We start from the raw sequence: 14183 nt of genomic DNA, 5'->3' as shown, positions 1-14183 counted from the left end.
ACTGGGCGTGGTTGGCACATGCCTTTAATCCCAGCACTCTCCAGCCAGAGGCAGGCAGATTTCTCTGAGTTTGAGGCCAGCTTGATCTCCATAGTGAATCCAGGCTAGCTGTGGCTACAAGGAGACCCTGTCTCAAAAAGACCACCAAAAAAAAAAAGATTCAGTATTAGAGATCTGAATTTTACTTCTGTGGTTATGTTAGTGACAACGGTGGTTGACAGGAAGTAATTGACTTCTGTGTTGAAAGATAACAGTGCTTTGAAAACAATATTTCCAGACATTTCAGCAAAGACCCTGAGGTTGTAAATTGACCAACAATCACAATGCGTGTACTGGGGGCTGATCCAGACACATTGGCAGATACATAGCACTGTTTCCAAGAACTGGTTTCTCAAGCAACTTGTCAGCCTCTTGGTGTGGTACGAGTACCCCAGCATGAGCCTGCTATGCTCTGACTTTCCTTGCCCAGCCATAACCCATTAGTGCCAGCACAAATTACATAGGGCATTGTGTGATAAGAATGCTCTTTGACTGAAACTCCAATTGGCATCAGGAGAGACTTCTTGCTGAGTAAATTTTCCATTATGATCCATGGGTTCCTGTTCACCTTCAGCAGCGAGATTGACAAATGGCCTCACTTCCCTGCCACTGTGGCTTCCCTGTATATCCTTGTACTACAAGAATGGGAGGAGTGTTGTGATTTACTCTTCTTACAAAAAGTCACTTTCCTGTTGAGGCCTCAGATGCTGGGTCTTCTGAGGTACAGAGGCTGAGGTCAGGCTATGTGTTCCAAGGCCAAATGCTGTCTGGTCCAACTCACAGCCCATATATCTTAGAGGATGATAGTTTGAGATTCCAAAACACCCAGCCAGTCTCATCTTGTTGAAGGGCCTTGCACAGTTGGTAGACCTTCTAGAAGGCTCTGTTCACCTTGCATATGGATGTCCAAAAGAAAACTTACCACCTTGAAACTTAACTGGGTTTCCCTTCTGCTCCAGTGGTATAATACAGAGTGCCTGGCAGTCAGCAAAACCCATGGTTCACTACTCAGTAGGAAGGGGCTCTGACTTAGGTCTAGGGTTCAAATAAGTGAACTCAAATGACTCCATCCTTGTTATTTCTCAGTTTATTGACTTCAGATGGAATGAGTAGAGCTATTGAAGGCCATCTTTAGAGAAGAAAGCTGGCTGGAGAGCCAACAGATGTGCAGCTGCTTATAGGGTCGTCCCTCAGCTCAACAATGTAGAGTCCAGATTGCACAGTCTCAACTATGTTGAGAGTGAGTTAGGGTATGGCCAAGGGTAGAATTTAAATGACTAATTATGAAGTGTTTAGTGCTAACAACTGACTATCCACTGTGGTGCCAGGGAATCACTTAGATTTTACGTGTACTATTGCATATATTGCAATTCAGGTAACGATAAAAATTTTTTTTTTAATTATTGGGGGCTAGGGAGAGAGCTCAGTCAGTAAAATGCTTGTTGTGTTGTTTGATTCTCAGCACCCATATAAAAAGCTGGGTGTGGTTGTACATATTTGGGGTTTTAAAAAATATTTTATTTTTTTATTTTATGTGTATGTGTGTATTGCCTGCATGTAGGTAAGTGCACCCGTGTTGTGCAGTGCCCGAGGACAACAGAAGAGGCTATCGAAGCCCCTGGAACTGGAGTTACAGGCAGTTGTTAGCTGCCGTGTGGGTGCTGGGATTTGAACCTGGGTCTTCTGCAAGAACAGCCAGTGTTCTTACCGCTGTTCTTAATCTCAGCACTGGGGAGGTGGAGAGAGAAGGATTCTGGAACTCACTGGTTATCTAGCCTAGCCAAATCAAGCCCCAAGTCCCAAGGAGAGACCCTGTCCAAACAAAAAGAAGATGGATAGCTGCAGAAGAAAAACCCCAAGGTTGACCTCTAGCCTATACACACATGTACCCATGTGTGAAAACAGAAACACTAAAAAAATGTTAGTGGAAGCCTGGGTGGTAGCACGTGTAGTTAATCCAGCATTTGAGAGGCTGAGTCAGAAGGAATTTGAATTTGAGGCTAGCATGGGTAATGTAGTGAGACCCTGTCTTAAAACAAAAAAATTATTGGAAGCTAGGTATGATAGATAATGCCTGTAGGCCTAGCACTTGGGAAGAGCAGAGGCAAGATGATCCCTGCAAGTAGTTTGAGGTCAGCCAGAGCCAAATCCCTGCTTTAAAAAAACAGAACTTCCACCCAGGTATGGTGGTGCACACCTTTAATCCCAGCACTCTTGGGAGGCAGAGGCAGGTGGATCTCTGTGAATTCAAGGCCAGCCTGATCTACATAGTGAGTTCCAGGACAGCTGGGGCTATAGGGAGACCCTGTCTCAAAAAGACCCCCCCCCAAAAAAAAACCCCAAAACAGAACTTACAAATTTAATGGATTTAAGACAATTTTTTTTGTTGTTGTTTTTTTTGGTTTTGTTTTGTTTTTTTTTGAGACAGGGTCTCCTTGTAGCCCCAGCTGTCCTGGAACTCACTATGTAGACCAGGCTGGCCTTGAACTCACAAAGATCCACCTGCCTCTGCCTCCCAAGTGCTGGGATTAAAGGCATGCGCCACCACGCCCGGCTGGTTTAAGACAATTTTTTAAAAGTTTATTTATGTGAATGTGTGTGTGCCTGCATGTCTGTATGTGTACCACATGCATACAGATGCCTTGGATGTCAGAAGAGGGCATTGAATCCCCAGGGACTGGAATTACAGGCAGTTGTGAACTGCAATATATATGTGGAGAACTGAACCCAGGTTCTCCACAAGAGCAGCTAGTGCTCTTAACTGCTGAGCCACCTCTCCAGCTCAAAAATTTAATGGATTTAAAGAATAGTAGAATATGTTTATGACCTAGAATGAGGAAGGCCTGCCTGCCTGTGCACAATACAAAAAAGTCATAAAGGGCCAGGTGGAGTAGTACACGCCTTTAATCTCAACTACTCAGGAGACTGAGGATCGTGTGTTCAAGAGGCCATAGGAGGAAGACTGGTTGTAGTTCAGTGACTCCAAAAAGCTCTAAAGGAAAACTGGAAATTCTGATTTCGTAGAAATGAAAAACTTTTTGTATGGCTAAAATCAACTTAAGCAATTAAAAAAAAATTTAGAGCGAAAATATTTTACATATTTATAAACAGATTAATAGTAGAAATTTTTTAAACTTGTAAATAACTACGAAGCTTAAAATTACCCAGTAGGCAAGGGCCAAATGCTATGAACAGATGAAGAGGAAAACAAATGTCACATACCCAAAGTACCCTTAGAGAAAATGTCAATTAAGAGTCTTGTTTTCTAACCAATCATAAGGCAGCAAGTGGACCTGTTCCTCCTAGTACTGCATACCTTAACCCACCTCCCTATGCCTACCCAGTGTCAGATCCTATCTGTGTGTGTTGTCCATAGGGTAGCATGGGTCCTCAAGTATAAGGACGTGAGCTGGAGTCCTGGTGGTTCTGGCTGACTGCTTCAGAAATGCATTTTCCATTGGGCCAGAAGTGAGTTACTTTGTAGCCAGTAACAAGGATAATGGATACTTCTCTACTTGTGTTCTTCAGGAGAAAGATGTCTGTTAGCCAAATGATACTCTATGTATATGCTCTTAAATGCCTTTCAAAAAGCAAAGGAGGGGCTAGAGAGATTTCTCGGGTGTTAAGAGCACTGGCTACTCTTGCAGAGTTCAATTTCCAGCACCCTCATGGTGGCTAACTGGTATTTCAGGGGATCTGACACTTTCTTCTGATTTGTGCAGGTACTGCACAACATGGATGCACCAACCTACATGCAAACAATACACTCATACACATAAAATAAAAAGAGTAAATAAAATATTTTTTAAAAAGCAGAGGAAACATCTGGAAGGATACATAGTGCTACTCCCCCCACCAAAAAAAATTGAGAGAGATGGAATGGGAGAAGGGGCAAGGACTTTTCTGCTGTCTTTTTCTCTAAATTGCACTCAGGCACAGTTATCCAGATAATTCTTGACAGTGTTGATTAAAACAGGATACTTCCCTGCTGCCACTCATGTGCCTTTCTTGTTCACAGGTATGGATCGTGGAGGGAGCCCATTAACCCCTACTATGTCAACTCTGGCTATGCCCTGGCCCCAGCCACCAGCGCCAATGACAGTGAACAGCAGAGCCTGTCCAGTGATGCTGACACTCTATCTCTCACAGACAGTAGTGTGTAAGTTGTGTGCTTGCTGACTGCATACTTCAGTGCTCTGAGCTGATCCCGTTGACTGAGCCTTGTCTTCTGATATCTTTAGAGCTTGACGTGAGTGCGCCTAAAGAACAGACAAGTAGCTGGCTGTGGAAGCACACACTTATAATCCTAGAACTTGGGAGGCTGAGGCAGGAAGATTGCCATGAGTTACAGATTAGCCTGGGCTACATAGTGAGACTCTGTCTCAGAACAAAACAAAAACCCTTTAAAAAAAGGACCCTGTGAGCGGTGTCCTTTAAAACCTAACCCAGAGGCAGAGGCAGATGGATCTCTGAGTTCTGAGCTATATAGTGAGACCATGTCTTAAAAAAACAAAAAAAAAGAGACAAAAACAGCTGAAGGGCCAGGGTGTAGCTCAGTGGAGGCCCTGGGTTCAATCTGTAGCACCACAAAAACAAATTTTAAGACTCTGAAACAATCCAAGCTAGAATTGAAGTTTGCAGTAGCTTCTTCTCTGAGGCCAAAGCTTTCAGGACCTTTTGAGAGAAGAGGGCTTGAGGTTAGAGCTGCTCTCCAAGAAGCTTGAGGTTCATTTTCTCCTAGCTATAAAGCCTAGGGTTTCAATATGAAGGTAGGCACAAGGAACAGCCAGATGGGGAGCAGCCTCTCCCAATGTTAGGGCAGAAAAATCCACCAGGCTGCACCCCCCCGCCCCAATGGTGTTCTGTCCTGGCCCTTTTTGTGTGTTGTGAGCAATCCTGGGGAGCTGGAGAGGCAGGCCAGTCCAGGTCTTCTGTACTAAGACCAGTTCCCTGAAGGTTTAGGGAACAAGCTGTGGAGTCAAGTGTGAGCCTCCACTTCCCTGATAGTATATGGTAACAGTTGGTGTGGTCATATTCCCAGAACCCCCTTGTAGGAATGAACCTATCCTGTGAAGCACTTCCTACTGGTGGCCTTTTCAAGACCAAGTACACATCAAATAATTGTTGAAAATAATTTTGTTGTGCTGATCATCGAACCTGGTCAGATTGTTTGGGGTCCTGACTTGGTCATGGATGGACTGAATCTCCAGCATGTCTGGGCCTTCCTCCAGTACCATCTTAGCATTGGAGTAAGCCTTTGATCATTAACAGTAATCAGGAGTAAGTATACCAACTGCCATTAGATATCCCTTAATTCATGACTACACAGGGTTCTCTGGACAAGAATCCTGACCCAGCTCAGTAATTCCACCTAACAGGTTTGTCTCTTTGTGTGAAAAGTTGGAAAATTGGATTGGTTTAAATAAGTAGAAAGAGGGGCTGGAGAGATGGCTCAGCTGTTAAGAACACTGGTTGTTCTTGCAGAAGACCCAGATTCGAATCCCAGCACCCACAGGTCAGCTAACAACTGTCCATAACTCCAGTCCCAGGGGATCTGACAGCTCCTTCTGACCTCCATGGGCATTGCATGACATGGGTGCACTTACCTACATGCAGGCAATATATCAATACACATTAAAGAAATAAATGAATGAGTAAATAAGTAAAAGTAGAAAGAGAAAGACACTCCTTACTGGTGGGCCTGTGTGTGTGTGCATGTGGAAGCCAGAGGTCAATGTTGAGTCTCTTCTATTGTTTTCTTTCTTTTTTTTTTTTAATGTGTATGAGTGTATTGCTTGCATGTAAGTGCACTCGTGTCATGCAGTGCTGCAGAGGTCAGAAGAGGGCTTCAGATTCCCCTGGAACTAGAGTTAAGGATGGTTCACAGCTGCCATGTGGGTTCTGGGAATCAAACCCGGGTCCTCTGCAAGAACAGTCAGTGCTCTTAACCACTGAGCCATCTCTCCAGCCCCTTTTTTATTTATTATTTTTATTTTATGTGTATGCATGTGTTGCATGTATGTAAGTGTACCATGTTGTGCAATACCCTCAGGGGACAGAAGAGGCTGTCAGTTCCTCTGGAACTAGAGTTAGCTGCCATATGGGTGCTGGTATTCAAACTTGGGTCTTCTGCAAGAACAGCTAGTATTCTTAACCACTGAGCCATCTCTCCAGCACCGCCCCCCCTTTTTATTTTATTTTTTGTCTTTTTGAGACAGGGTCTCCCTTGTAGCCTAGCTGTCCTGGAACTCACTATGTAGACCAGGCTGGTGCCTTGAACTCACAGGGATCCGCCTGCCTCTGCCTCCCAAGTGCTGGGATTAAAGGCGTGCACCACCACACCTGGCTCCAGCCCTTATTTTTAAAAAATTTAAAATTTATTGTGAGGGAGTGTGTGTGTGTGTGTGTGAGAGAGAGAGAGAGAGAGAGAGAGAGAGAGAGAGAGAGAGAATGTATACATGTTTTGTCTGTGCCATAGCATGCAAATGGGGGTCAGAGGACAGCTGAGGGGACTTTTTTCTCCTTGCTCCCATGTCTGATCTGGGGATCAAACTTAGGTTATTAGGCCTACACTGAAGGACTTCTACCCACCAAACTGTCTCACTGGCCTTTCACCTTACTCTTTTTTAAGTAAAAAAAAATTTTTTTGAGACAAAAGCTGGCCTGGATCTTACTATATAGACCAGGCTGGCTTTGATTTCACAGAAATCCACCTTCCTCTGCCTCCTGAGTACCAGTACAGAGGTGTATGCTATCACATACATCTGACCCATTGGTAGATTTTAACTGCTTTTTTGTGACTATGTTTCATTTTATTTTAAGATTTATTTTTAATTTAGGCATCTGAGTGTTTTGCCTGCCATGTGTGTGCATTGCTCAAGGAGACCAGAGGAGGGCATCTGATCCCCTAGAACTGGAGTTATGGAACATTGTAAGCTACCATTGTGGGTACTAGGAATTGAACCCAGGAGCTCTGCAAGAGTAGTAAATGCTCTTAACTCCAGGCCCTGTGAATGTGTTTTTAAAGGATGGGCCCCCCTTTACCATTTTTATGGTTTGTTCTTTTCATCTGCCTGCCCTTAACCATTCTTCCAACATTTGACTTTCAAAAGTACAGGGCACATATCTTCTGCCACTCAGAACCTAGTATAATGAATTCCACCTGGCACATACAGAGCTGGCTTCATTTTCTCCCTATATTAACTATGTGGTGGCAACACCAGGATGGGTGTCTGTCTCTTCAAGTTCTGTGATAATGTGTACTACTTCTTACTTCATTCTCCTTTAATTTTGAATCTTCAGATAAAATGTTGACATTTTCAGCAATACTTTTTTTGAACTATAGACTATTTTCATTTTTGTTTTAGGGGAGAGATAGGGTTGCTCATATAACCAAGGCTGGCCTTGAACTCCTAAGGTAGGTAAAGATGACCTTCAATTCTCTGGTTTCTACCTTCTGAGTGCTGAGGTTAGAGGCATGCACCACCATGCTGCTGGGGATGGAACTCATGGTTTCATGTATGCTAGGCAAGCACTCTGCCAACTGAGCTGTGTCCACAGCTCCCAAGTATAGTCATTTTTTTTCTTGATACTCTGTTCATCTTGATTTTTCTTGGGGGTTTAAGAATTTGGAATCTAAAGCCTGGTGTGGTGGCACACGCCTTTAATCTTAGCACTTGGGAGGCAGAGGTAGGTGGATCTGTGAGTTTGAGGTCAGCCTGGTCTACATAGTAAATTCCAGGTCAGCTGGGGCTACAGGGAGATCCTGTCTCAAAAAGACCAAAAAAAAAATTTGTTTTGGAATCTAAAGTTGCAACCTATATTTGAATATACATCAGAGGATAAAAGTAAAATGGTACATATCATATATCATTTATTTAAATCCCAGCATTTGGGAGGCAGAGGCAGGCAGATCTCTGTGAGTTCAAGGCCAGCCTGGTCTACATAGTGAGTTCCAGGTCAGATGGGGCTACAGGGAGACCCTGTCTCAAAAAGACAAAAAAAAGGAAGAAAAAGAAGAAAAAACATTTTCAGAATGCCTACAGTACAATAAGCAGAAGTGTTGAGGGTATATGCTTGTCTAGTATACATAAGACTTTGAGTTCCAACCCCAGTGCTTGAAAAAAAAGAAAAACAGAAATTTTTTCTTTTCATTAAAGTCCATGGAATCTAATTTGTGTTGCTCATATACTCTTGGGTATGAGTCTGTCTCCTGGACCAGAGGTCTCATCCTTAAAGAAAACTGGCTTCTCTCCCAGCAACTATCAGTTGCCAATAGTTCCTCAGTCACCTTCCGCCACCTTCCCCCTCCATGCTGGGGATTTTCTGGTTTCAACTTGTATAGATATTATGCATGCTGTCATAGCCATTGTGAGTACATATGTGCATCTGCTCTGTTGTGTCCAGAAAGTAGTTTTGTTGTAGCCATTCACTGCCTTTGGCTCTTACAATCTTTTTTTAAAATACTTTATTTCATTTTTATTTTATGTGTATTCCCTGCATGTAGGTAGGTGCATCCGTGTTGTGCAATGCCCAAAGAGGTCAGAAAAATGTCAGTGACAGTTGTTGGCCACCATGTGGGTGCCAGGTTCTCTGCAAGAGTAGCCAGTGCTCCTAACCTCTAAGCCAGCTCTCTAGCCCCTCTTAAAATCTTTTTTGTCTCCTCTTTTTCAATAATTCCTGAACCTTGGGAGGAAAGGTATGATACAGATGTCCCATTTAGGGCTAAGCATTCTGCACTCTTATTTTTCTGCACATTGACCAGTCCAGTTGGGATCACTGTATTAATTGTCATCTACTGCTAAAAGAAGTTTCACTGATAAAGTTGAGAGGTATACTCATTTATGAGTACATCTGTAAGTCATTAGGATTTAGCAGAATAACTGTAAGATTTCCCCTAGAGTCTCTGACCTATCTAAGGTCAGGTTCTAAGTCTAAGCCACAGGTTCTTGACCTGATAATGGTGCCAGGTATGGGTTTCATCTTGTGAGTCAGGCCTTAAATCCAGGCAGAAAGCATTTGGTTACTCTCGTGACGTTTGTGCCACTATTACACCACTGCTCATATCTTGCTAGGCCAGTTGTTAATATAGCTTGCTGGAGTCACAACTGGGTAAGATTGATGATTACTTTTCTCTTCTGGTAGCATGTGTAGACTTTCCAGTACTATGAAAACTAGCCAGTAGCTCATCATTTCTACTGGGGCAGCTCACAAGTTTCTCACAGTGAGGTTACAGTTGGATCACAAAACTATTCAGCAAGGTGCTTCCTGCTTTGTCATCCATCCTTGGATATGATACTGAAGACAAGCCTAAACCCCAGAGACTGGGCAGTTTTAAAGTGCTATGTCTATATATAGAAGAAACGGTTTTTTTTTTTTTTGGTCTTTTTGGAACAGGGTCTCCCTGTAGCCCCAGCTATCCTGAAACTCACTATGTAGACCAGGCTGGCCTTGAGCTCACAGAAATCTGCCTGCCTCTGCCTCCCAAGTGCTGGGATCAAAGGCATGCGCCACCACACCTGGCTAGAAGAAACAGGTTTTAACTGTTGGTTGTAGGCCACCTACTGACCCTGAGGGTCTGCACAGCCAAGTTGTGTGAATTTTAAATTTTTATTCCTCCATCCTTTATGCCCTAGATATACTTGTAAAAGGAAGAATACTGTAGGATTGCACTCTTGCCCAGTCACACCAACCTGCCTGTAGCTGTAGTTGTGGCTGTGGCTTTGTCTTGTCCTGCTGCCAAGTTAGAGCAGCACTGGTGAGGTTCTCCTGTCTTTGGTGCCTTCCAGTCTCCTTGAGAGGGCAGGATACATAGATACACACCTTTTAAACTGCTCTATGGAGATGAGAGACCAAGCTCTTTGATTAGCAAGATGGTTTAAAAACTTATGCCACTCAGCATGGAGACTGCAGTACCCCGCCCACCTGTTTTCATGTAACTAGTGCAGCAGGGGGACTCAGAACTTTGATTAGTTAACCTTTGTCTTCTGGACTACTGAGGAAATCTTTTCATTAATGGTTCCAGCTGCTGCCGTGCTTCCCAGAGCAGCTTTCAGAACAGTGGAATGGGGGCTGGGCAGTTTTCTAGGTGTTGGATCTAGCATCTATCTTGATAGTAAGAGCCTTACCTTTAATGATCTTAGTCTTTGGATTTATAGCTACCAAAGAAAGATGGTACTTTCAGCCGGGCGTAGTGGCGCATGCCTTTACGCACTTGGGAGGCAGAGGCAGGCAGATCTCTGTGAGTTCAAGGCCAGCCTGGTTTACATAGTGAGTTCCAGGACAGCTGGGACTACAGGGAGACCCTGTCTCAAAAAGACCAAAAAATAAAAAAATTAAAAAAAAATCATTCTTAGCTATTAGACCTTCAAACCTTGTAGATCTAGGAGTACATAAAGTAGACATAGATGATCTTTGTTGAAATGCTTAATAAATAGTAGCTAGAAGAATAGTCCATGACTGAACTCCTGGGCTTTGCTATCAAATATGAAATTGTATGTGTCCCATGCAGTTGTCTGTGCCTCATGCAGTTGTCTGTGCCTTTATATGCACATACTGTCCCATGTGTGCATACAAATGGGGTGATACAACACAGATGCTGGCACCATCAAGAGTGACCATGAGCTGGAAACAGCATGATGTTCTGCTGTACTCTGTTTCCTGCTTGAGGTAATGTGCACCCCCTTTGTCTACACAGGGATGGAATCCCCCCATACAGGATCCGTAAACAGCACCGAAGGGAAATGCAAGAGAGTGTCCAAGTCAATGGGCGGGTACCTCTACCTCACATTCCTGTAAGTACCACCCTACTCAGCAGTAGTGCCTTGCCCTCCCTTCTACAGGTCCCCTACACAGAGTTGGCCACCATGGCACCAATCAGTGGGAGAAGCACTTGGCAGACTTCCTGCAAAAACAGCTTACTTCTGAGTATAGAAGGTGATCCGAGTGATGTGGTGAGAGATAACTATGCCCAGTGCAAAGACAGTCTAGGGTAGCACCCAGTTCCTAGAGAGTTTGCTGTGTTAGTAATAGGAAGTATCCTTCATGCAGCACCCTTCCCCAGAAGACTAGTTCTGAGCTGATGGATTCCAACTTGGGACCTGTCCTGGTCATTGCACAGGCACCTGGCCCCAGAGTGTGGTCAGAATGCACACTGTTGTTCAAGATGAAATTTAAGGAATTGACTTTTTTGTGCCTGAGCAATGGGTGTTGCCATGTGACTATCTGGGTTCAGAAGCTATCTCAGCTTTGCCTCTTGAGTAATAACAACAGCTCTTCCTGAGTCTGGAACCTAAGGCTTTGCTGGTTGCATGTTTGAGCGAGTATGCATAGCTGTCTCCACCTGCAGTTTCCCTGGTGACAAACAGAGCAATTCCTTCTTCTGACATTTTGAGCAAAAAGGCTTCTAGGAGAGGATGGGGAGCTTATGACAGTGCCTTTCACCCATGGCTGTCTCTGCATGTTGTTCACAGTGCCTATGCAAGAAGGATGGGGTGCTCAGAAGCATCGCACACTCATCAGCATTTCTTAGTTGTGTCTTAGCTTTCTTTTTTTTTAAATATTTTATTTATTATTTTTATTTTGTGCATGAGTGTATTGCCTGCATGTATGTAAGTGCACCTGTGTCATGCAATGCCATGGAGGTCAGAAGAGGGCTTCAGATTCCCCTGGAATTGGAGTTAAGGACGGTTCGTAGCCACCTTGTGGGTGCTGGGAATCAAACCCCAGTCCTCTGCAAGAGTAGTCAGTGCTCTTAACCGCTGAGCCATCTCTCCAGCCCCAGCTTTCTTTTTTTAAAAAACATTTTTATTTTATGTGTATGTGCTTGTACCATGTATGTGCAGTGCCCACAGAAACCAGAAGAGGATGTCTAATCCCCTGGACCTGGAGTTACAGACAGTTGTGTACTGCCATGGGGTGTTGGGACCCAAATCCAGGTCCTCTGGAAGAATAACAAGGTTCTTAACCACTGAGCCATTTCTCTAGCCCCATCTTTTAGCTTTTTGACTAAACCTTCAATTCCCAAATTATGAAAAGTGATATTTGTGGTTGAAAAATGTTTAGTCTTACCTCTAAGAAAGGATTGTCAGGGGCTGGAAAAACCCTCTTTTGACCTCCGCAGCATTGTACGACACAGGTGCACTCACATACATGCAGGCAGTACATTCATACACATGGTTACATGTACATACATACAAGTAAAATACTCATACATAAAGTAAAAATAAAAGTTTTTTTAAAAAAAAATCTTAAAAAGTAATTAAGGTGAAGAGCGATTGAGAAGACACTTGACATTGACCTCTGGCCTCGACACACATGCTTATCTGTAAAACAAACATGCACATGTAAAAAAACACAAACACATACACACCCAAAAAGTCATTGATATGTGGACTATGTGTGGAAAGTTCTGGGTCGGTGTGTCTGTATGTGTGTTGTGTACATGCATGTGTCTGCCTGTGTATGCCCATGTGTTTGCCTTTTTGTACAAGTGTGTGTTTGCATGTGCTGAAGGTGATCCAGGGCATGCTATGCTCACAACTGAGGCCTGTGGAATGGTCTAGACAGGTGATGTGCTCCTTTCTTGGCCTCTTCATTGTCTTCTCTGTGCTTAAGAATAGCAGGAGCTCAGAGGTGCTCAGTACATATCTAAACTCAGACCAGTACTGGGGTGAGAACATGAAAGAGGAACCTAAACACCTTGCTGTCCTCTATCTGAGGAAATGCCACAAGAGTGATGGGGACACATCCTGTGGTCATGGTACTTTATGTCTAGCACAGCAGCCACCTGAATGTTAAATTCAGATCCTGGCATGTACTGATGTGATAGTAGCAAGAGTCCCCAAGATCCCAAAGGGTTCTTCCTAATACCCTGCATTGCAGCATAGAAGCCCTCCTTGAGTTCATGACAGGTGCCCAGTTGGGAAGGGGTAGACACAGCTGTCCATGTGAGTATATGATAAATACGACTTCTGTGGCCATTCACTGCCTGGAATGATCACAAGGTCACATCCCAAGGTGAGTTACTGCTGCACAGTAACTGGCCTCACGTTTGCAGAAGCACAGGATCCTTAATGTCAAGGGAACTGAGGCCTGTGAAATACCTGCAGTCTGGGTTAGTGGGGGCTTCACAGTTTCTTGTTCCTGGGGTTGGGGTTCCTCATATGTAGGAAAGGAAAACAAGGTCAGGATGATGGGACATTAAACAGATAATACTTAGAAGTTTCAGGAAAGATGTCCTTTGTTTTGTCCTTGTAATTCTGTTTTCAGTGTAAGTTTGTGTTTGTCTGAAAATAAAACTGTAATTGAATAGATGAGTTAAACAGTATTAGAGCACACTGAGCACACTGATGAGTTAGACACAGGCCCAGAATGTGGCATAGACAGGATTAGAGACCAGAGGGAGAGCGGTTGCTTAATAATGTGCCACAGGGGCTATAAAGATGACCCAGAAGTCATCTTACTGCTCTTCCAGGGACAGAGGTTCAGTACTCAGTATCCACGTGGTAGCTCACAGCCATCTGTAACTGCAGTTCCAGTGGATCTGATGCCATCTTCTGTCCTGTATGGGCATTGCATATGTGTTGTACTTACATACACAAAGATAAAACACTTCTACACATTAAATAAATATTTTTAAAAAGAAAAAGATGTGACACAGGGCTGGAGAGATGGCGGAGCAGTTAAGAGCACTGCTCTTCCAGAAGACCTGGGTTCAATTCCCAGTACTCACATGATGACTAACAATTGTCCATAACTCCAGTTCCAGGGAATTCAACTCCTTCTAGGCATTGCATGACACGGGAGCACTTAGACACATGCAGGCAATACACTCATATAAAATAAAAATAATAAATAAAATATTTATAAAAATGGAAAAAATGTCAAGTTCCTAATGTAATGTTCATCAAAAAAAAATTATATGGAAATAAACCACTCACACTAACTGTGGGAAAAGGTAGTAGCTGGTGTGGAAAAAAATCCAGTCATGTGTAAAGACCTTAGAAGGAAATGAGACAGATCAGATGCACCCAGCTCTCCCCTGGGGCAGGAATTAAGCACTGTTCAGCAGTGTCAAATACCATTAAGTACTACTAAATGTTATTAGAGCTGTTAGTTCTGTGTTGATATTTCATTAACACTTT

General features: G+C 43.5%; 1 protein-coding gene across 3 annotated transcripts in view; it reads left to right on the top strand.

The window, feature by feature from the left end:
• Axin1 (axin 1) overlaps positions 1-14183 on the top strand; it is a 74760-nt gene that overhangs the window by 45837 nt on the left and 14740 nt on the right. For all 3 annotated transcript variants that reach the window (XM_029554855.1, XM_017802648.2, XM_008850813.3), the window contains exons 3-4: positions 4058-4198; positions 10736-10832. In XM_029554855.1, the coding sequence (XP_029410715.1) occupies positions 4058-4198; positions 10736-10832 (238 nt within the window). The remainder of the gene's footprint in view (positions 1-4057; positions 4199-10735; positions 10833-14183) is intronic.

Source organism: Nannospalax galili, unplaced genomic scaffold (genome assembly GCF_000622305.1).
Source record: "Nannospalax galili isolate Female #2095 unplaced genomic scaffold, S.galili_v1.0 scaffold104, whole genome shotgun sequence".
NCBI classification, from domain to species: Eukaryota; Metazoa; Chordata; class Mammalia; order Rodentia; family Spalacidae; genus Nannospalax; species Nannospalax galili.
The sequence above is the reverse complement of the archived record's forward strand: the minus strand, read 5'-3'. Positions and strand labels throughout refer to the sequence as shown.